The sequence below is a fragment of the Anabas testudineus genome, chromosome 2, assembly GCF_900324465.2.
Source record: "Anabas testudineus chromosome 2, fAnaTes1.2, whole genome shotgun sequence".
In the NCBI taxonomy this organism is placed as follows: domain Eukaryota; kingdom Metazoa; phylum Chordata; class Actinopteri; order Anabantiformes; family Anabantidae; genus Anabas; species Anabas testudineus.
This window is the reverse complement of record NC_046611.1, coordinates 29,588,691-29,611,567: the sequence shown is the minus strand read 5'-3', so window position 1 is coordinate 29,611,567 and position 22,877 is coordinate 29,588,691. Positions and strand designations below refer to the sequence as shown.

The following is a 22,877-nucleotide window of genomic DNA, read 5'->3' as shown; positions in this document are numbered from 1 at the left end:
TTGGATAATAACTTATTATCAAAATAGCTCATGATTAACTTTGTGTTCATTGAATCATTGATTCACTGACTTGTTTTCTGTAAATGGTAACAGAAAGAAAACGAGTTTAGAAGATTGAAAAAAATACATTATTATAGCGTCAAAATACACGATGTGCCATACAGTCAGCATGCACACACACACAGTTTAATGCATTATATAGAGTCCAGAATGTGTGGAAGTGATGGGGAGCTTCCACACCACTTTTCTTTGCAAGAAAATCAACTTTTAATACATGATATCAGCCACTGTGATTGATATGTGACAGGTAAAACACTTCATTCTGTGTGTCCTACTAATTAGGCTCCACTATATAAATGCCATTCATTTTCCTTTTTGACCATTAGACCACAGACAGATCTGATTTGCCTTGAAATGCTGCGAGTGAAGTGACCTTATTGCTGAGCAGCATCCAGCTGCCTCCCCACTGGAGAGGAGGGATGTCTCCTCAGCTCAGCTGTGTGCTGTGCTGTGCTGTGCCGTGCCGTGCTGTGCTGTAGAGAGGGGCCGTTCCCTCAGCAGATCACAGCTCAGTCCGTCCGGAGCAGCGGCAGGAATGACCGCTGGGGACTAGGCGGCGACGCAACGACGCATTTCCCAGGTAAAAGTGGCTCCAGGTCGTGCGCTGCCCCGCGGTTTTTCCACACTGAGCCTCCACTGTGGGTCGTGTTCCTCTTTTCTTTTCTTGTGTTGTTAATGTCTCGACCCGTGCTGCTGCTGTGAGGAGCACACAGAGGTTGGGAGTCGCATCTGCTCTGCGTTCCCTCAACTTGCAGCCACCTCGGCGCGCTCCTGTCCGGCGGTCCCTGCCTCCTCCGCCGGTGCCGGGATTAGAGGATTTAGGACAACACTGTGGCACTTTGAGGACACGACATTAGAAGGTGAAGCGGCGTGAGGATGGCCGTCTTTATTAGACTCTTTGCTTTTAACTTGAAGCTTGCGCCGCGGCGACTGCCACTATTTGCGGACGCGCTCCTATCAGATGAAGGTTAAAGATTGCTGATGGAGCTAGCCTGGCTAGCGTTAGCCGCGCTCGGTGCCGTTCCCTCGGCTGTGGAAGAGGCCAAACTCCGTCCAAATTACGCAGTTTTAAATGTCCTAGCTCACGAGCAGGGAGTGTTTTAATCGAGTCCACCTCATTAAGGACTTGAGCCACATACTGCGGCCGTGGCAGGTACTCGGTGGTCATTCCACCTAACTCCACACAGCTATGACTTATTTGAACTTGTACAGTTGCTTTGCCTTAGATTTCTTCTGTGGGGTTTCATCCTTGGTGCGATATGATGCACGATAGTAAGCAGTCGGAGTTATAAAACAGAGCTGTCAACCCAATACTGTGTGGATAGTGGGTCACGCACATGCCGAATTGAACCAAGAAGCTCTGCTGATCCGTGCCAGGTCTTAAGTCTTGTTAAGATGGGTTCGTATTAAATCCGCACTGGAGCGAAACCTTAAACTCGCAGATGTTTTTACGGGATTTGGCGTTTGGGTTCAGTCTGCATCTGTGAACTGCGCGCATCGGGGCTAGGCTAGTCTGCAACGGCAGCAACCTGCAACTGAGACAGTCGGGCTAGCATCACGCCAGGGCTGTCAATCATTTTCTAAACGACATATAACGGCACTCGGGTGCAGCAGCGAGCAGCTCTCGGTTGTGGTCTAATGCTCACGAACACCAAATGGCGATGGAAATGAGCTGCAAACAGCCCTTTGGGCAAATGGTGTGCCAAGTTTAGGTTGCTTTGATGTTTTGCATGTTGTCACTTTGTCACACCTGCAGCGTGTTTGCATGATGGTGGCTGCTCATTGACCCCCCCCTCCATCCGTGCACGCACTGCTTTATTTTGTGCCCTTGCATGGACCCAGCTGGAGCCACATCTGCTAAACTGAGCTGTCACTTTCCTTAAATTGGTAAATAACACTATGTGCACAGATTTTTACCTCACAACACTGAACTTAAAAGGTGGTTGTGCTTCCATTTATTAGCCCACAGGGCTGAATCCATAAAACACTTGAAGCTGAGCTTTGCTCACACCTCAAATCATGTCAGTGTTTGTGATGCTTAATTTTAGAAGGTCTTGCACATAAATTGCTACTGTCACTTAGGGACCTCTAGAGGCCAAGTATGTCAAAGCCAAGATTTCACCTGATCTGTTCACATTCCAGATAATGTTATTACTTAACTGTCACAATGTCGCTGCAGAGAGCTGAAATACCATTATCTTCAGTGCAGAGTAATCTGGTCCCAGCGGATTTGATCGAGTCGCTGCTGTTAGGCCTGGTCTGTTATGCCCTCCGGTCTGATTATTTTAGGTAGTGTTGTTTTATTGTAGTATTTATGGAAGCCCCGTTAACATTGCCCAGGAGTGATCTGTTCCTTCTTACCAAGACCTTTCATAGCTCAGTGAGCTTGCATCCAAAGCTGTTAGTAAATGTCAGCAAAGAGACATTTTCTAGACGGGGAGCGCAGGATTCGTAGATACCAGCAGCCGACAGGTTAACAAGCCAGATTCCTGCCAAACATTTCCCAGCACCAGCTAATACACACGTGCTTAGAAAATAGGTACCAAAAAATCTTGAGTGTGTCGGTGCATTACGTGGTGGTAGGTCTTTCACACGTGCTTGAGACTGGGGTGGTGTGTGAACACAAGGCCCTGCTTGATGCCCTGAGGAGGGGGTGAAGTATGGTGGGATAGGGAGTGTATTAAGAAGGGAAGCAGCTCATTAATTCCTTCCAGCAGTGGAGGAAAGGGTTGGTCAGCAAAACTGGAGGGGCCCTCCACGGCTCTGAAATGAGTCACACTAGTTCACTTTCAGGAGTGGTCCGTGACAAGTGTGTGCTGGGATAACTTCCTGGCATTTCATGCAGTCTGGTTATCCTACGGCTAGACTTTCCCTTTCAAGTAATTGTGTGTGTGTGTGTGTGTGTGCACTAGCTGTTGTAGAATCTTTGATGGCAGACAGCTCTGTCCTCTCTCTGGCTGTCAGTCTTTAGCTTTATTTCTAGGCCAAGCACATCAAGAAAATGAGTTTTCCTGCCATTGGGTAGCTGCAGCCGAAGCCTTTGAAAGTCATCTGATGTTTGCCCGGCTACAGGGATCCCCTCAGAGGTCCTGCCTGATGTCACATGTGATGTCAGAGCAGAGGTGACGCAGGCAGGAGGAAGGAGGATGGTGGATGAAGCCAGCCAGAAATGTGTGAAAGGCACTGACATCTGCCAGTGTGCCTCTCTGAGCGACAACGCAGGGCACCGAATCTGAAGCATGAAATGAAAACGGTTTGCACGCTCGGTGTACGTACGTGCACCGCTCTGTCCTGGCTGGATGCCAGTGCGTGTCTGTATGTATGGCGGATGCTTTGATGCATTGTTATTTTGGTTTGTCACTTTTATCCCAGTGCAGCGATTAAGCCCTTGAGGTAACCCTGACCATTCATTTTCCTGTGTTTCCACATGAAAATGAATGGTCTCCACATTCATCAGGGCATCCATCATGACACTTTAGTTACTATGTGCGGGAGAGCTGTTTCATCCCACTTGTAATCTGCATCAGATTTCATCTGTCATCATAATTCTGCTGTTGCCTCATCCTGTCATCTGCCTTTAAATATTCTATCTGTGTGTGTGTGGAAGCTGTCTTGGGGGGGAGGAGGGGGGGGGTGTAGTCACTTTTTATTTTGTCTTTGTAAAACGTGTTTACGTTGGATCGTTCATTACCTTTTCCTTCTATAACACAGAGCCAGGCTCATGCAGAGTCCACATCTGATTAGCAGAAAGCCAGAGTGTGCTAACCCTTTGATCACTGTGCTCCTGGCTGATAAACCATGCCACTGTCATCTCCACCAAGCTTCGGACCTTGACTAATTACCATGAAGCCAGTTTGGCAGGCTCAGAAACAGTGCGGGGGAATAGTTCAATTCAGGGAAAAGCCTACTGTGTAACAGATCAGTACCTCGTTGGATTAATGTGCTTAATAAATTGCCCTGTATGTTTTGTTTCATTTCGAATGATGGCAGGAGCTTGGTGCAGCCCTGTATCTCCCTGCACATTAATGCATGAGGGTCGGATGCATTCAGCCGAAGAAAATCTCATGACGTCAGATCTCTACATTTCAGCGGAACTGAGCTAAGCTTGCAATGCGAAGGAGAATGAGTCTATTGATATAATTACCCTCACATCGGCAGTGTCTTACTTACTGAACAGCTCTGCCTTATGCAATAATGAGCTATTAGCTGTGCTGTTCTTGTCCTGTGCGTAAGCCAGTTGTGGCTGAAAAAAATCATCGGTGGATTGAAACACTGACACTGCATTAAACTAGCAGGACAAATGTTTGGCTACTTTTTGACAGATCTGAAAGGAATCAGAACCACGCCACAGTGTTCAGACTGGGATGTCTTGGAAGATGGTGGAATAAAAACACTCCCCCTACCCCCGCATCCCACCCTGCCTTTGATTTCACTGCCAGTGGAGTCTGACTGTAAAAAGTTTTTGGAAGCTATGCAGCGGGAATATCTTAGCAGCCCACACGCTATTGTTTGTGAGGTGCCATTCACAAAAGCAAAACAACTGTTGCCATGGGATATGCTCCACAGAATAATGTAAGTGGGTGTTTTTTTGGCCAAACCTTTCCATATGAGCTAATAGACTTACAATGCATTGGCCTCGCTTGTTGCTACTCTGTCGAGCACGAGGGCGTGGATGCTTGAGAAAGCACATGGGTTGCAACGTGGTGATGAGCATTGTTTTATAATAGAAAGTGAAATCACTTTGTTGCTGCTCTTCATTTCGGCAGCTGTTCTCTTGTTTCCTAACAAACGTGTTCCACAGAGTCATTTTACATTGCTGCAGTAGGTCATAATTGCTTTCAACTTGTTGCATTGCTGCTGAGCCCAGTGGGATTTTTTCTGATGGATGACAAGTGTCCAGGGGGCAGACAGCTCCCTAGGTAATATACCCACACTTTATGTTGCTGAGTTACAGTCTACCTGAGGTGGAGAACATTGTGTTTTCTAGAGGTCAGTATAGGTAAAATATGGCCTGAGGTTGTTTGGCTGTTTATCCCAGCCAAAAGCGGGGCTCCAGCTTGTTTCCTCGGGACAAACAGGAGCCCGCAGAGAGCCTGATTGGAAACATTTGAGACACTGTCGGCTCTCCTCCGTCCTAACAGCGACGCACTTCCTCAGGAAGAGAGACATGGCCCTGTCCACTGGACACAGTGATGTCACATAGATAAACAATCTGCAGACTGTTGCTGTTTGCTGAATGTGATGGGCTGTCATCCCTGAGAAACCCATGTGCGTGCTCAGTCCTAACAGATGCAGGCCAGAAACTAGCCAAGTACACACCCACTTGGGTCAGTTGTTATAGATCCAAGGAGACTGGGAACAATGTGTTGGAGAGGTGCGGCTCTTGTGGAATATTTTAGGAAGCAGGCTTATCGTCTTTTTGATTCCACGCTCTGGTGTTTGAGATTTCTTTTGTTGTGGTGCCTTTACACTGGAGCCTGTTAAATTCAGATTTGTTGTTTGTCTGTACTTCTTTACTTTTAGGACAGATGTGCTATTTTAGCACATCCCTGCCTTATCCAGCCAAACATTAATCACTCCTACTCAGTTTGTTTTGACCGCTGTGCAGGTCCTCTGTTCTGTTTTATACTTGTTATACACTGTATTTTTATAAAATGTCATGACTGTTCATGACCTAAAAAGTGTATTCATACAGTCTGATTTATTCAGGTAACCTTTGTCATGTCAGGCATGTGCAATCTGGACTATTTCCTAACCTATTCTTACTCTGCAGTTCAGTCTTCCCTGAGGCCTGATCTAGGTCTCTGTCTGGCATAGCCCACCACCCATGCTGTCCCTCTGCTTTCCTTCCTCCCCACCTCTCCACCATGCCCTCATCTCAGCTGGGCAATGAATAAGGAGCTGACACCAAACTGTCAACCTGCAAGCCATCATGCCCCTGCACACTGCTTCTGGTGTAGCCACCAGCTATTGCACGGCCCCCACCTCGTCCACAACACAGCTAAAAAATGCCTTTATCTGTTTTCAATAAACAAGCCATGGCCTTGACAAGAGTTCACTTGACCTCGAAAGCAGTGGTCTTAAATCTTTCCCCGTGTAGTAAACATAAACCATGTTACAGTAGCAGTGTACAGTGGCTTGTTAGAAAACAGGCATGTGCTGGTGTAAGAGTTGTCTGTAGAGAAATGTAGGAGAATGATGTGGTTCTATTTATTTTTATCTAACTTTGCAGTATGTGTTACCTATAAACATCATCTTAACCAATTGTTCTCTGAAGGGTCATGGGAACGTGTTACTGAGACTGTCCCTATCCCAGCTGACAACAGACAGACAACCATTCACACCTATGGGCAATTAAGAGTCACCAGTCAACTCTAATCCCGAATATGCATGTTTTTGGAGATGGGAGGAAGCCAGACTACCTGAAGATAACCCATGCAGATGGGGAGAGCATGGGGAGAACACACAAACTCTGCCCCTTCTATACAATACAGTATATCATAACTCTCTCTCACTTTTTTTTTTTTGGTAGTTGCCAAAAAGCGCCTGTAATGCTTTTTCACACAAGAAGGCATTGTAGCGAAACACAATGTTGTTGTGTTTTGGGGGATGAAAGCCAACCATTGTTGCACACTGTTGCTTGAATTGGAGGTTTTATTTGATATAAAATGGGTAATTCCATTGCGTAACAGCATTAGGAGTATTTAGAGTGAGCTTGTCATGGGAAGGAAAGAGTGAGAGTGGAGGTGGGGTTAGGAGGGAGGGGGGTGACTTTGGGCAGGTCACTTTACAGGAGGGCCTCCTCACTTTTACTCATGGATAATCCTCATTTAGTGATGACACGTAGAGCAATTCCCCCAGATTAAGGATTTAGCTAAAGTAGAAAGCATACTGATGTTCACTTAAGACAGGTTTATATGCAAATATCATAACAAAAGGGAATTATCATATTAATGAACATAGCCCTTGACCTAAGGCTCCTTTTAATTAAACCTTTGCTGGTTGGATGGCTAGGTCTATCTGCAGTAGGGAAAAGCACCCATCTGACTGATCTTGAAGTCTGATATGGGCTCCTGTAAGACGGCAGAGACCTAGAGGTGGGTCTGAATTTAAAGCAAAGATTAACAGGTTTACAATTGAGCGGAAAATTCATCAAGTGATATTAATAAATGAATACTCAGATATGACAAATGACCACATAAATTACCATCTTAGATTCTATTTTGCTGCCATTTACAGTATTTCCGAGTTATTGAACTTAGTTTCTGGCCTGTTGCCCAGCCCAAGTTCAGCTAAAGTTCATGAAATAGCAGTCAGTGAAAGTTATGTATGCCCCAGGTTTGCATGCTCATATGGAAACAAATGAAGCAATGACATTGTTCACAAGAATTGCCTTACGGAGCCCAGGACTAGCCTCTCCTTGAGCAGATTACTCAAAACACAAATGGAAAGAGTTAAACCCAACAAAAGTATTAACTGGGTAAGCGCCAAGAGTCAATCCTCCAAAACTAACAGGTTTAAGGTTTTAAATGAAAAAAGATAATCGTATTAGAGAGCCAGACATACAAAGAGAGCGGCATTTCACAGTCTTGGATCCTGTTAATCACCTAGTAGGCTATCCTAGGGCTCAGGTACAAGGAGGAGAGAAGCAAAGGAGGGAGGGAGCAAAGCGAGAGGGGTAGTGACGCTGCCCTCTGAGTCAGGACTCCTTTTATAGATGGATTTTTCATCTCCATGGTACTATCATGGCTGAGCAAATGCTAAGATGCAAAACAAATGCTGATCTACTTGCAACTGAATACATTTCAGCGAGGCTGTCTTGACCGTGTGGTTTTCAGATCCGAGAACAAGCTATTTGGCTCTGCCATCAAACAATCATAGTGTGATTGCCTTTTAAACCTTCTGACCAGTATTTGATTCTGGCAACGACTCTCCCGCTGCTGTTCCTGAATGCCATTTCTTATTAAGGACAGCCAGGTTGTTGGCAGTGTGTTCCAGTGGGGAGTATTGAATGAGTGGGCTGCAGCAGCATCTGTCCTGTTGACAAGGCAGCAAGCATGACTTCATCAAGGGCATTACATCACAGGCAGATGTACACTGGGTATCATCAATGCAATTCCTCATCGGTCCTTGATAATAATATTTATAGACATTTTTGGAACAGAAAGCACTTACTAGAATCCAAGGTGACACCTTCAAATGACTTGATTCAAACCTAAAGATATTTAGCTTACTGTTGAAGAAGGCTAAGAAAATCAATAAAGTGCATTTGATAAAACTATTGAAAAAAAGGACATTGCAGCCACAAATAGAAACAAATTGACATAAAAGTAAGCATGGAGAATACCTTATACTTTTTTATGGATTTTAAATTTTGTGACTTTGGAAATACACCTAACCTCAATCCAATCGAGAGATTTATTCAGGGCAGATGGTTGAAAAAAAAAGAGCTTTCATCCTTTTATGCAATAACCATAACATACTTCTTAGAAAAGATGTTCAGAGAGAGAATGTGGAGGTGAGCAGAGAGGAACACAATCCCCTAGTTGCCTCACTTATGCAAAACATGAGCAGTAGTTGGCTGCTAACAGCTACCTTACAGCCACTGTAAATCTAAAGGGAGCCCACTGTAAACAGTGACATTTTGTGTTTTCACTGCAGCAGCACCACCAGCCTTCTTAAACTACGATCAACCAACGATCATGCTATTGTAGTTTGGTTTGAGGGTATTTGTTTACTCCCAGTCCTGTTCAGTTCTGGATGGGTTTGATTCTGGTGATGTCCGAGTGAGATTGAAGAACGAAGGTTGTTGCTAGGAGGATTTGAGGAAAAAGAAGTGAGAGAAAGCGTATTGCGAAGGCAGATGATCTGACTCAAAATTAGGGTTTGGGTTTGGGTTTTTGTTTCGTCTTTTCCGAGGTGTCCAGGACAAACCTGGACACGGGTAGCGGGGATAATGGTTTTACCATCACCTTCTTTTTTTCTTGTCGCTCTTTTTGTGTCTTTATGTCATTCCCTATCTTTCTTTTTTTCCCAGTGATGGCCTCAGCTGCGTAGCTGTGCCGGTGATCCTGCCGCTGCACATAAGGAAGGAGCTGAGACGTCTTGACAACCGATCTACCTTCCTTTCCTAAAAAACAAAGAAGGAGACAGAGGGGAAAAAACACCAGCAGAAACAAATGCGACCATGTACAGCGTGGAGGACCTCCTCATCTCTCATGGATACAAGCTGCCCAAGCATACCACCTCCTCCTCCACCCCTACCCCAGCTCCTACATCCTTGTCCCGCCAGGCTCCCTCATCTTCACCGCCATCCTACAGCAAACACCATGAAATCCTGGAGAACAGGGCAGGCCCGAGAATAGTGAATGGCTATGAAAGAGGGCATCGGGTATTGTGTGGGAACGGTAGTGGAAGGCAACCCCAAGCATACAGCAGCGGCTGTCCTAACAACAACAATGAACCCAGAGACAGGACTCAACCCAGGCGGGAGGGGGAGAACAGAAGCCAAATTGACACCCACTCCTTGGGAGATTCATTGACCTCAGACAGTGGGTAAGACTATAATCTGTGCTGCACCTTAAGACTAGTGATGTGCTCCTGTCTGTCCAAGCCATTTGCATGCCCTATCTTGATTATGGCTTGTCTTTCACCGTCCATCAATTAATGACACAGTCATTCATTGTTATGGTGCTTTGATGAAGCAGAATAATGAAACGAAATAACTCATTAAAAGAAATTGGCATAGGAATCTCACATTACATCTTAAATTGATGTACCTACAGTATTGGAGTTCCTCTTTTCCTCCCACCATCTCTCCCTTGCTTTTGTTTTTCCCCAATGTGCAACTTCCCTTTTCTGTTCCTCTTTCCAACCAAACTTGGGCAGGGGAGGAGGGATAATATGTGCTAGAGTCTTAATCTGCCACATGGGACCTTAAAGTTGAAATCAAAACAGCTTTTGGGCAAACCTGTGCAGTCCATTGAGCATGCCTGGTCTTATACACACAGGTTGCTAGGTTTGTAAGGATACCCCCTTCCCCATAAGACTCCTTAACATAAGAAATATGCTTAAATGGCATCCACTGTTTTGCAAGCATTATAATAATATACTGTAATGAATGCATCATCAATAATGTAGGACTCATATAGGATTGTTTAAATATGTATATGGGGGATAGGCTATATTTAGCCAACCCTAGAGTTACGCAATTGTAACTCTCTCGAGTAAGGACTGTTGTGTAATGTATTATCTTTCCAGAGATATCGCCTGGATGCAGCCAATCTGTTTTTTCCTGAAAACAGAATTGTTTAGTTTACCTATTTGCACCAGTTCTGGGGGTTAGAGGGCTTCAAATGAGACAGAGTCAATACAGCTGTTCCCATGTCCACACAATTAGGCAGGCTTGTCAGGATTTTGACTTTTTTCCTTTACATTTTGTTTGGCTGACTTTCTTTTTTTCCTCTAATCCCTTCCAGCCACCAGCCAGTGACAGAGCATTTGAAAATAGTCAGATGACCTTGAATAATGTCCGTGGTTGTGTTACTGTTTTTTTTTTTTTTCTTCTTTTTTTTACTTTTTGCGTTTGTTATTTCAGACGAGTAATCTGCATTTTAATGTCGCTGCTCTGTCAGTGCTATCACAGCTTTCTATTGGGAATGTGGGAATTGCTAAGACATATGTTCTGAGATTTCAGTCTGTTGTTTGTTCAGCCTTCTTTTTTTCCATTATCCAAATCCGTTTTGCCTGGCAGCTTTAGTTTAGATAAGGAACAGGCCTAACTTGGCACTCTCATTAGGCAGTGCTCCTTAGACCCAATTAGAGTAATGATGGTAACTCATCTTACATGAGATGCTCTCACAGTTTAACAAATTGGCACAGTTTGCCCCCCTTCCCCGAGCAAACATCTCTGGCCAGTCATGATCATGGATGGAAATGTCAAGGAAGCTCACGGCCTGGGCCTTTGGGGGTGTACACATGTGCTTGCGTCTTGTTTACATTGTCAGTCAATCCACAAATAGCCTAAAATGGTCAGCCCGTATGCAGAGACCCATTGCGTCTTGTCATAGTCCATCAGGTCTGCCATCAAACATTCTCTGACAGATACTGTACAGTAGGAGCTTGCTGGTGAGATGCTGCTTATTAACAGTAGAATAGAAAGATGAAACATCCTCTAAATCGTTGGTCTTGGAGACAGACTGTCTTTTGTGCTTCAGTATTTCAAAGCGATGCTCAGACTTGCTCAATAGCTTATCAGACTGGGCCAATCTTTGTGTATAGTAAACACGCTTATTATAGTAACATGTTGGAGATTTACAAAAAATGTTGGACACAACACCATATTTTAATTTAGGAAAGGTGCTAGGGTAGGGCCTAGACAAACCAGTTGACAAACATATTGAAGCCTGAAGATGGAGTGGCTTTAATCATGTGTGTTTCCTTTCAGGTTCTGTGATGGCATCAGAGGTCCACAGTCACAGTCAAAGGATGTAGCCTACTGGAGGAGGAGAGGCCAGGACTTTTCTGTGCTGCTTGATTATGCTGACTTCAGAGAGGCCCATGGAGGTGGACAGGGTGGTTATGGCAGGTCAGAGGGGCCCCAACAAGCAAGAGGCCAAGAGTTGTCTGCAGATGAGCGTCAGAGGGCAGTTCAGGAGAGGCAGCGGTGGGCTGCTCAGGCCCAGGCTAATGTCCAGGCCCAGGCCCAGGTTCAGGCCCAGGCTCAGGCACAGGCGCAGGCACAGGCACAGGCGCAGGCACAGGCACAGGCACAGGCGCAGGCACAGGCACAGGCTCAGGCCCGCTCTAGAGAGAGAGAGGCTGCTCTCCATCAGTGGAGGATGGTGACTGAGAGGAAGTGCCAGAGCCTTGGGACAGATGAGTGGCGTCCAGCTGTGAACTTTGGTCGCCAGCTCTCACAGAGTGAGGGTGAGCGCTGGGCACAGGAGCAGCAGCGGCTCCATGCCAGGACACCAGAGGGCATGGTAGTTCACCCCAGGACCAAAGCCAAATCTCAGTCCCTTCCCAGGATGCTGCAGCCTGAGAGCTTGCAATATGTGGATACACCCTCATCAGGTCAGGAACTGTACAGACGGGTCAATGGCCACCCACTGTCACACCATGACCTTTACAGAGCCCCTCGTTGGCCAGAAAATGGCAGACCAGCTAGCGCCAACCAACTCTCAATGACACCAAAGCCTCGCTTCACACGGCCCCCCAGACCTCCATCCTATGAGATGCACCAGCAGATTAGGGGAAGCTGTGAGGTGCTGTCTGGGAGAGATTCAACCATTCCCCAGGCCAGGGACAGAACGCCACTTCCCCTATCAAGGGCCGGTGACCCCCAACTGGATTATTTTTCACCGGACTCTGGACCCCCAGGATACATCCCTCCCCCATCATATAAAAGAGCTCCTATAATGGCAGGAGGGCACCAGGGTTATGGTGACATTCCTGTTGAATACAGGTACATTCTTTTCCTAATTTAATTTAATTTAAGTGAAATTGCATAGGAAATGAACTATTATAATTATCTATAAATATCTTTTAGGGAAATTCACCTTTAATACCATATGCACTAAGGGTCAAGGTACTTACAAGGTGTGACAAGTAATTGACTACTTGATATGTTTGAATTTTATGTTAAAATGCTTGGTTCTTAAGATGAGCTGCTATCTTACACACACTCAATTATAACAGTATAATTATTAATCATTCATTTTTTTCTTGTTTTGTTGATGCTGTTGTTTAGACTAAGTACAACTGTGATCTTTTTACTTGTAGATACAGAGGTGATGTGTACCATCACATACAAGTGGCTCCAGATGGATCTCACTGGTTTGCCAGACATCCAGCAGGTTCTTGGCCTGATCCCCAGAGAGACAGGAGCATGTCTAGCCAGAAACAGCTTTACCCTGTTTATAGTATGCAAGAACACCCTGGTGGAGGGATCCAATATATCCCCTTTGATGACCCCCGTATACGCCATATTTCCTCAGCCCTGGGTGGGAACTCCCTGACAGATGCTGACAAGATCCGCCACATTCGCAACGAGCTTCCCAGCGTCACCGTGTCAGAGCCTGCATCTGATGACAGTGCCTTTTTGCCCCCGCCATTGGGGCCTTTCATCGCTGCCAAATTGGCAGATGATGCTAACCAGACGTCTTCTAGCAACTTCAACAATGACAATAACAGGTGGCACAGTGATTTGCACAAAGAGACTGTCGATAACTTCCCAGCAACTGACCAAAATTGCAACAGATATTCCAAAAACCAACGTCCTCCTCCATCTCCCTCTTCAACCTTCCAGACCACATTAACAAGGACTTGTTCCCGCCAGGGGTTCAACTCTGACCAGGTTTTTGCGGAAACCATCACCCAGGTGAAGAAAATTGCCCCAGATTCATGTCCAGAAAGCAATAGGAACACCAAGAGAAGAGTGAGTGAGACCATCTTCTGCCTTGTGTCTGTCCCAGTTCACACACCAACTAACATTAACAAGGACTTAGGTGCAGATCAGAACAACAATGAAACAATACCCAGCCTGACTGTGAGTAACTCAGAAACCTTTGCTGTAGGCCTCAAAGAGAGCCCGAACATTCGGAGCAAGTCTGTGAATGAGATGCCCATCAAACCCCACTACTCTCACTTTCATACCAGCAGCACATCCTCAATGAGGAATTACAAGAGGGCTCCATTAAGGAAGGAGATTATAGATGCCTGGGCACTGCAAGCAAGTGAAGACAAAGAGTTGTGCTACGCCGGGTCCTGGCCTGGTAACCAGTATCGTAATCAGGAAACCCAGACTGGCTCACCTTTGACGGTAGTAAAAAGTCCAGAACCCCAGAGTCCTCCTGGTGGAAAAGAGCATGTTCAGCCTGTCTCAGACACAACTGCAGACAGTGGTGTGGGAACAGACAATGGCTCCTCATATGGCTATCCCATGGCAGGACAGAAAAACCTTAATCCCTCTAGCAACAGCGCCTTCTCTCGTCTCAGCTTTAGTCCAACACAACCACCATCATCAGGACCCTCTCAACAAGATCCATCCTCCCCATCCAAGGCCAGGGATCTGGAACTTCAGCAATCATCCTCTCCCAGGAAGAGCACCTCCAGTCCTCCAGACAGTGCAGAGCAAGTGGCCTTTGGTCAGTTTCTCTTAAAGCCAGTGAACCGACGACCCTGTGATGCTATTGGTGAACTGGAGAGTATTAATAAGGAGATGGAAGATACAATCAGCAAGAGACCCAATGTGGGTCAGCACACTGATTACCATGATGGAGTGAATAAGGGACTAAATCGGTTGAAATCAGGAGCACATTTTATTACTGGTCCAGAACCAGGAAGGGAGGCAATCAGTCTTCCACCAATGCACATAGAAAAACCCGCCAATATCAAAGTCAGATCAAAGTCCTTTACTACTGATCTGAACAACATAGTACCAACAAATGAGCTATCTCTACTCTTCAATTCAGGCTCCAGAGAAAACGGACTCCTGTCTTTATTACACCTACACGAGTCAAACCGACTGTATAAACAGGACATCCCAGTCCCTCAAGAGTCTTTGCTGAGGGATGTTGGGCTAACTGTATACACAGAGACTCCTGGTGGTCCTGGGGAGCCAATGCAGAGGTCACTGTCAGTCCCATCACCACTCAGTCATAATGAGCTTAGTCAGTCACTGCAGCTTTCGTGGGAGAGCAGGACAGAACTTAAAAGTAGTGGTAGCCCTGAGCACGATTCAAATAAAGAGCGTCAAGCTGATGTGGATACAGAGAGAAAAGCTATATCAGACAACGTTCCACCAATCAGGAGTGAGATGAATTTAGGCATCCAGAGGACTAGGAGTGAAAGCAGCAGGTCACCTCAGAAAGAAGGTTCACCACATGTCACAAGGCCAACCAGGGAGGTTTCATTTGTGTTTGAAGATGCAGATGAGAGATACACCAGTTCTAAGCCTCTTACCTATAGGAATGAGTCAACAGTAGCAGATAAGCATCTGGAGAACTTACTGATTCAGGAGAAAGCCAATGCTTTACCTGCAGAGGATCTCAGCAACCTTTATGAGGTCAAATGCGCAAAAGGTATCCCTGAAAATGAGTCCATCGAGCAGAGGGCAGCACGGATACTGGGTATAGCCGTCCCAGTGGAGGCCTTGGGTGTGGCTGACAAACAATATGATGACAACCAGGATGAAATGGACTCCACTGCTGCTGAGAAATGCCAATGTCCAAATGAAGAGACACAGCAAGTGATAGAAGAGTGTGAGCAAGTGAAAGAGGAGTCCCTGATTATCCAGGGTACAGAGATAAAGGAGGTGAAGCACACAGGATTATGTGTAGACCAAGAAGAAGGTGACAGACAAAAGCAAAGCAGCAGCTGCAGTGATGGTGAAGACATTCAGGCGACTGAGACACAGGAAGCCGTAGTACTGGATCTGCCTGAGTTTCCACCCAATAAGCTTCCCCTTTCCCTGCCTGTCACTCCTGATGAGAAGCTAGCACTGAGCATGTGCAGTGGAGAGAAAAAGGGGCGAGGTGGGGCATGCAAGCTAATCGAATCCCTGCAAGATAAGCTAAACTCTTCAGCTTCCTCATCTGCTACATCTCTGGCCCAGTCAACCCCAGACAGAATGGCACGTCTGAAAGAGCTGGACTCAGTGTCTCGAATAAGACGTCTCAGTCTCAGAGGTCCAGAATCAGGAGATGTTTATCCTGAGGAGGACAATGGAGACAGAGAGGTGAGTGGAGAGGAAGGGAAGGAAGAGGAAAAGGGGGAAGTACAGAAACAAGAAGTAGAAGATGACAAGAAACTGAAGGTAGAAAGAGGGAAGGCAGATGAAAACCTAGATGAACATGAAACACATGACAAGTTGGGAGATCCTCAAGAAGACTGTAAACCTGAAGAAGTGAATGAAGGAGTATATGAAGAACAACAAAGACAAGAAGAGGAAGAAAAGGATAATATTGAGATTGCACTAACAGTTGGCAGTGAAGTGACTAAAGAAACAGATGTAGAAATAAATACAGAAGAGCCACAAGGAGAGGTGGAGCTGAAAACTGTGGATGACGACAAAAAGCATTTGGAGAAGGTGAGAGATGAACAAAATGCAGACGAAGTCAGCAGAGCAGGAGTCAACTCAACTCAAGACACAGAGGGGGAGAGGCTGCCCAAACCAAAGCAGCGTACCAGGCTCCCGAAGCCTCCTCTGCTTCCTAAACCTCGCAGTGTTCCTAAGAGAGAAATTACACTGCCACTCAGCTTCAGCACTGGGACCTGTGGCACCTCAAATATGGAGGATGAGGAGATGCTCTCTGCCTCAGGTTTGTGGCAAAGCAGCATTATAATAAAATCTATGGATATTAACCGTTTACAAACTGTTGATTGTGATACATTTTGGGAAAAACATCTTCTTTCAAAGAATAGGATAAAAAGATCTGTAACAGTCAATTTCTTGCCTGCATGTTATGTGAGGAAATGGTTAGCTTAGCATAAAGGCGTGTCGTTTTCTGTTGTGTTGTTTTGTTTTTCCTACAAGTTGCTGTACGTTACACTTTGTAGTTACTTTATTATGCTGAGCTATTGGCATATTAGCGTAGACTGACTTAAGCCCTTAACATACAGTCTTGTAATTTGAATTAGTCTTCCTGTGCCACTTCAGAAGAGAAAGCAAATGTTTCCCAAAATGTGGAGCTGTTCCTTTAAGACCCACTTCAGTAAGAGCCAGAGATATCGCTCTGACTTGTTTTCGGTTGTGTTGTTCATCTTTTCTTTCCTCTCTTTTCTCATCAGACTCCTACGACCCCAGTCGAGTGGAGAGAGTGTAACCACTGACACTGCCATCACCACGGAGGGAATCTGTCTTTCTCAAGTTAACAGCTTTTTCCAACAACAAAGGCTTTCATCTCACCTCATGGCTTAGTCAGCCGTGGCCACTCCAATATTGTTACACATTACTTCTCACAGAACTGACTGTCCTGGTGCTGCGAGAGCATTTTATCAGCCAAATAAAGGCACCACCGGTGCCAGTTCTCCAGGCCTTTTCAACCCTGTCATCCTTGTCCTTCCATCCTCTCCACCTCTCTTAAGGTTTATTTGCTCAGGCAAGTGGACTTCCTCCTTTTGAAGTTGTCTTACGTTGCTTTTGGAAAAATGCATGTCATTATTCCAAGTCTGCACTTGGGCTGCTTTGCGAGCTTGGGTGTTGAAATATGAATGTAAAAGTGTCTCAAACAAAAGAAATGTAACAGAATTAAACAACAAGAAGGCAACAGTATTGCATTACAATCAGTATTACACCAAATGTAAATATAAAAGAGTTATAAGGTTTTATTAAGAATATTAAAAAAATGAATTTAAGACATATAATTGCTGAAGAAATGTATATTTTCTTATGTATGTTAAGAAAAGACTAGATTTTTGAAAGTGTAGTCTTTGGGTGTATTACTAATAATGAAACCCTGTGCTCCTTATTCTTATACTTGTGTGATAGAGAATGTACTCAGAGAGCCTGGATTGCAATGAGATACACTGTGTTCCTTGAATAGTTTCAATCAAGAGCAATATAGTCGTCATATACTGTATATGGGCGTTTGTTTCAAGTAGCAAGTGTCTGTTTCAAAGAGCTGATCTCATTTACATGTAGACGTTTGCTTTAAAGCGCTACCTATTGGTACAAGTGTTAGATTTGCACTGCTGAGATTATTGGCTTTATGTGACTGGCGAGCATCTGATAATCTTTAAATACTCAGAGATCACACTCAGAGGGATTCGCATTCGCAGCCTCCCTGTACTCCAGTGTCGTCAGTCTCAGCATCAGCAATTGCAATATGTCTGAGAACTGTCTGGTTTAAGTGTTAATCCTCATACTGTTCAAAAAAGAAAATCTCTATTTTGTGGCATTAACAGACGTGTGTGTTTAAACATGGAGTTTTCGTTTGTCTTTGTTTTTGTGTGATTTCAGAAGTGCTTTTTGGATTAGATGTAGCTCTGTCGATAGCAGTGTGCCTTGTACACACTGTGATTGTGGAGAACTTCCTTTGTGTGTAACACAGTCATTGTCGTTGGTTTACAAATCCTAATTTAAACTGGACACCAGTAATTCATTTTACTTTCATTAAAAAAGGATCTTTTGGAGTTATTTTGGCAATAATAGAAACATATTAAGCTGAAGATGCTTAATATTGATGCTGTACATAAGATAAGTGTTGGAATACAAATCATAATATCTAAACATGTTCAATAGTTTATTATTAACATATCAGTGCTTTATAAGTTGTGGGCATAACTGATAATTAGTTTAGACTCACTTCACTTATGGGGTAGCAATATAAAAAATTGAAAATATACCAAACCAAACTTTTTGCTATGCATTGGACATCCACATTCACTGGGTTTAATGCCAAAATTCAAAGCTAAAACTGCAACTTCTGGTTTGCTTGTTTGACCCTGTCACTCTTCGATCCAGCTGTATTTGAAGTCGAACCTGTAGGATCTGGTTAAAGACTCGCATGGAAGTGGCTCTGAGGTTCTGTCTTTGTCCTGTTACCAACCCAGTACTCGTATCTCTGTGTTCCAGGTAATGTGTTATCTGGTCATTCTCATAGGTCTTTTTGTACTGCAAGTTCCTTGTAACATAATATAGACTATTGGTGCACATCTTGCTTTGATACTTTCTATTTTCATACAGAAGTTATGTACAGTCTTTTTTGTATGCACAGCATCTTTTTTTCCCCTCTTCTTTTGTGCATGTAATGCGTAAGAAGTCACAGAGAGAAGGTGTATTTGCATATAATTGCATTTGGTACTATATAGTCTATTCAATAAACAAGTGTTGTATTTCATATAATGTATATTTTATTTTCAAAAGTTAAGCCGCAGATTTAAAACAGAACAAGGTATTTTTAGATTATTGTGAAAGGGAACTGTTTGTGAAGGCACATTATTTGTCTATATTTGCTATGATCATTACAAATGGTCATAAATAGAGACAAGTGTGTGTTATTGTACAGTAGTGCAGACTGTTCATAAATAAAAGACTGCATGAAACCTTTTGTCTTTGGTTTTCTTCCACTTATTATATGACACAGTTTCTTGGTAAAAAAGAATATTAGAAATGATAAAATAATAATGAACAAAAAGTCACTGTATACATGGATGTTGGGAGGGACTCGTGTAGTCATGCTGGGCTTCATGTGTTAGGAATTTCTGGACATATATATATATTTCTTATATATTGAACAAATATGTGTGTTGTGGTAATTTGGTTAAATATAATATCAAGTTAACTTTGATAAGCAGTGATTCTAAACTCTTTGGAAGTTGCCCGTGTTGGCCTGTTGATAATAGGAGTTGCTCAGGACTACTGTGGGGCCAATATGGTACCAAAGTTTGAGAGAAGGCACAGCTAGAGGGGGCGGCACATCAAAAATCGAATGGGCTCATAGGGTCCGAATAAAATGTGACAAAGTCATATTAACCCTACATATTACATACTAGACTAATAATTAAGCTCTGTTATACATAATGATCCAACTTAGCATCAAGAGCATTTGAAGTGACACAAAACTAATAGTACAAGTGTTACAGCAGAACACCAGACTAACCTTTAAACATCTTAGTCTTAGTTTACAATACTACAGCATCTACATTACGATTACTTTCACAATGATTTATGAAGACTTACTCACAAATGAAAGGAAATGAATAATCTGATAAGTCACAGACAACCTCACTGAAGATATGACAGAGTAAGAGCGACCCCTGCTGGAGAAAATGCGAACATATAATTTTAAAGGTAAAACTATGAATTTCAGTGAGAGAAAAAGAGCCCTTCATCCTCCAGCTTCAGGCTAATTCTGTGTTTGCTGTAGCGATGGTGGTATAGTGGTGAGCATAGCTGCCTTCCAAGCAGTTGACCCGGGTTCGATTCCCGGCCATCGCAAAATCTTTAAGTGAAAGGAAACATAAAAACATCATAGCTGATGATTAATCGTCGTTGCTATTTTATTTATAAATATATTCATCAATTCATTCATTGTTTAAATTTCAGCTTACGACATTTGAAGGTGTTGTTTTAGCACATTCACAGCAGAAGTGACTCTGGTCCGTGCGTAAAAGCGCACAACGCCTGGCGCGCGTGGTTACGCACGGTAGCAGATCTATAAACTGTATATCTCCTGTTTCCTCTGAGTTTCCACCCACTCGATCTTACATTGTCAAAGCAGAATAACCAGAATACATGATTAAAGAATTGTGATAATACTTGAGGAGAGAGTTCACATCAAACCCACTGCAGCGCGTACGTGGATGAGTTTTGGAACCTCTTTGTTTTCCTCACTTTAAGAATCCTTCCACGTTTAGTGTGAGTGGAGACACATCGATGAAACCGTCTGTTTACGATGATAATGGCACAACTACATCAGTTAATTCTGCAGCTGTCAACGGTATCAACATTTCTTAAAGTTTGTACGTTAAGGAAACTTACTTGTACTTAACATTACAGTAACATCTGGCAACGCTAAGTGCAAAAGGTTTGCGATGGCCGGGAATCGAACCCGGGTCAACTGCTTGGAAGGCAGCTATGCTCACCACTATACCACCATCGCTCGACAGAAGGAGAGATTCTTCTTCCATACGGCAAACTCTGAAGTCTGGCATTCATCAGGACAGAGGAGGAGTGAAGAGGAGGAGGAGGGGCAGGAGAGAGGAAGAAGGAGGTATCAGCAACAGACTGGATCCACTGTCGGTGTGAAAACATGTAGACAAGATCTTAAACTCACTTTAAAAGCGTATAGATCACAGTCTACAATTCTGATTTGTGAGAGCATTGAGCCTCTCATGCACCATTTCATCCTATATTGTACGATAGTTTATACAAATACGCTGTCAGCTCTCTATTTCCTCTGACCTCTGTTCAACTGCTGTCTGCAGGAGTTTTCAGATGACTCTGCAGATGTGGGACTCCCAAAGCCTCCGGAGCCTTGTGGCTTGACGCTTCAGACCAGTGTTATGCTAATATTAAGCATCACCCCTTTCTGTCTTTGGAGCAGAGTTCTCTGTGTTTGGTTACATTCATACTTTCTCTCAAATTCAACTCACAAAGAGTTTCATTTTGTGTGATCGGGTCAGATAATCAGCTCTTCATGCTCTCAGAGTCTTAAATGTTGTTGGACAAACTCTAAACTAACAGTGGTTTCCATCCAATCACTCCACCATAAAGGCCTGATTCATGGAGTGTTACTCATACGTTTGTCCATCTAGTAGAAGTAGTTGTCCCAACTCTGCAGCGGACCTCTGAATCTCTGTCTCTGAGTGATGGTTGGCCTCTAGCAATGCAAGCTGACTGTGTCTTCACTCTCATTCTGGAGCAAAATATCAGATTATGGATATGTGCGAAACGGCCTCGCAAACAGTTATTCTGAGTTTGACTCCTGCAAAAGTTAAAGTAAAAAGTAAAGTAAGAGTGACCAGCTGTGCAGAGCTGGGCTCTCGGTCATCTCTCTGACCACTGGGAAGAAGTGACTGCAATTGTAATGTCATTTTTTTCATACTTTTTAAAAACTGTGGTCTGATTTAAAAACGTGCATGTGTCCACAGAGGACTTTTATTAGTAATAAGAAAGACATGTTGAACTTTGGTACGTTTGGTAAGTTATAAAGTCATGCTGCAGAAAATCCACTAGAGGGCAGTGTCGTCCCCAAAGCTCCCTGTTAGCTGTCTGACCACAACATGGCTTCACTTCAGTTTTCTAAATACTAGTGACATCACCAAATCATATTTAGGCACAATGTATTATTTCTACTGCCTTGTCCTATCATGTCCATCTATCATGACTTAGGTTTTGGCATCATCCCGCATTTAAGGGTGCAGGAAGTTAATATGTTCTGTTTATAATTCTGTCTATTAAGCATGGACACGCAAAGAGTTTCACAGAAGCTGGGGCTCAAATGTAGAAACAGGACAGTAGTGGATCCGGGGGGCTGTATAAATACATATAAAGCTACATTATAGCTTTGTATTACAGTATATTATACATTTAGCTTGTCCACTATATGTCCCCATTGCTTTTTTGAATCTTAAAGAAGTAGTTTGACAGTTTGGAAAATGCAACACGTAGATTACACACTTCATAGATTACTGTACTGCAGCACATCTCCTGACCTGACGTGTCCTCCTGCATCATCAAACTCCTGCATGCATGTTCTGCATTGACAGTCAGTATTCACCCAGAGATTACACCAACATGTTGCTTTACATATGCAATCCTCTGTTAGGATCATGTGAGCACAGTGTGATGGGGGGAGCAGGTGTAGACCTGGAGGAAAAGTGTGTTCAAGTAAGTTGATTGTTCATATTTCTTAAGTTTACACCGTAGTATTCTCTTCATTTCAGTGTAAACAGTCTGTGTTTTGAGTCCCTTGAATGTTAATCCACGTGATTATTCCATTATGAAATTAAATCACACGTCTGTAAACAGGCTGGTGAGGTCAGAACACAAGGACCAGGGAACAGCTTCATACAAGTGATTGTATCAACTAGTTTTAATGTCAGTAAACTGATTTGAATTGTGAACATTCAGGCACGTTGACTCCCATCTTTATTTTCAGTTCAATGAAAAGCTGCACACAATAATTCAGTTAAGAGTAGAGGGGTGACTGATCATGAGAATGAGGTTGTCTGCAACACTCCTGACAAATTCAATAGATTTATCAGCTGACAGTGATAAATACTAAAACGGAAAAAGGAGGCAGCAGCTGCAACCAAGTTCATAAGCTATCTGTTCATCCCTCCTTTAATAAAACAAGTGTAAATTATAT

The 22,877-nt window shown here is 43.8% G+C and overlaps 1 protein-coding gene and 2 non-coding genes across 4 annotated transcripts; 2 read left to right on the top strand and 1 right to left on the bottom strand.

The window, feature by feature from the left end:
- Positions 1–277: 277 nt before the first annotated feature.
- Positions 278–19,112, top strand: jcada (junctional cadherin 5 associated a). 2 transcript variants are annotated; one of them, XM_026362911.1, is made up of 5 exons: positions 278–640; positions 9,098–9,615; positions 11,507–12,526; positions 12,844–16,382; positions 16,852–19,112. In XM_026362911.1, the coding sequence occupies exons 2-5, from the start codon at positions 9,248–9,250 to the stop codon at positions 16,884–16,886; spliced, it is 4,962 nt and encodes a 1,653-aa protein (XP_026218696.1). In that variant the 5' UTR covers positions 278–640; positions 9,098–9,247; the 3' UTR covers positions 16,887–19,112. The 2 variants fall into 2 exon arrangements, with proteins under 2 accessions (XP_026218696.1, XP_026218697.1); XM_026362912.1 differs by lacking the exon at positions 278–640 and adding an exon at positions 663–920.
- An 818-nt stretch (positions 19,113–19,930) lies between these two features.
- trnag-ucc lies at positions 19,931–20,002 on the top strand. The gene has a single exon. It is a non-coding gene; the product is annotated as a tRNA-Gly (tRNA).
- Positions 20,003–20,594: 592 nt separating this feature from the next.
- Positions 20,595–20,666, bottom strand: trnag-ucc. The gene has a single exon. It is a non-coding gene; the product is annotated as a tRNA-Gly (tRNA).
- Positions 20,667–22,877: the final 2,211 nt, after the last annotated feature.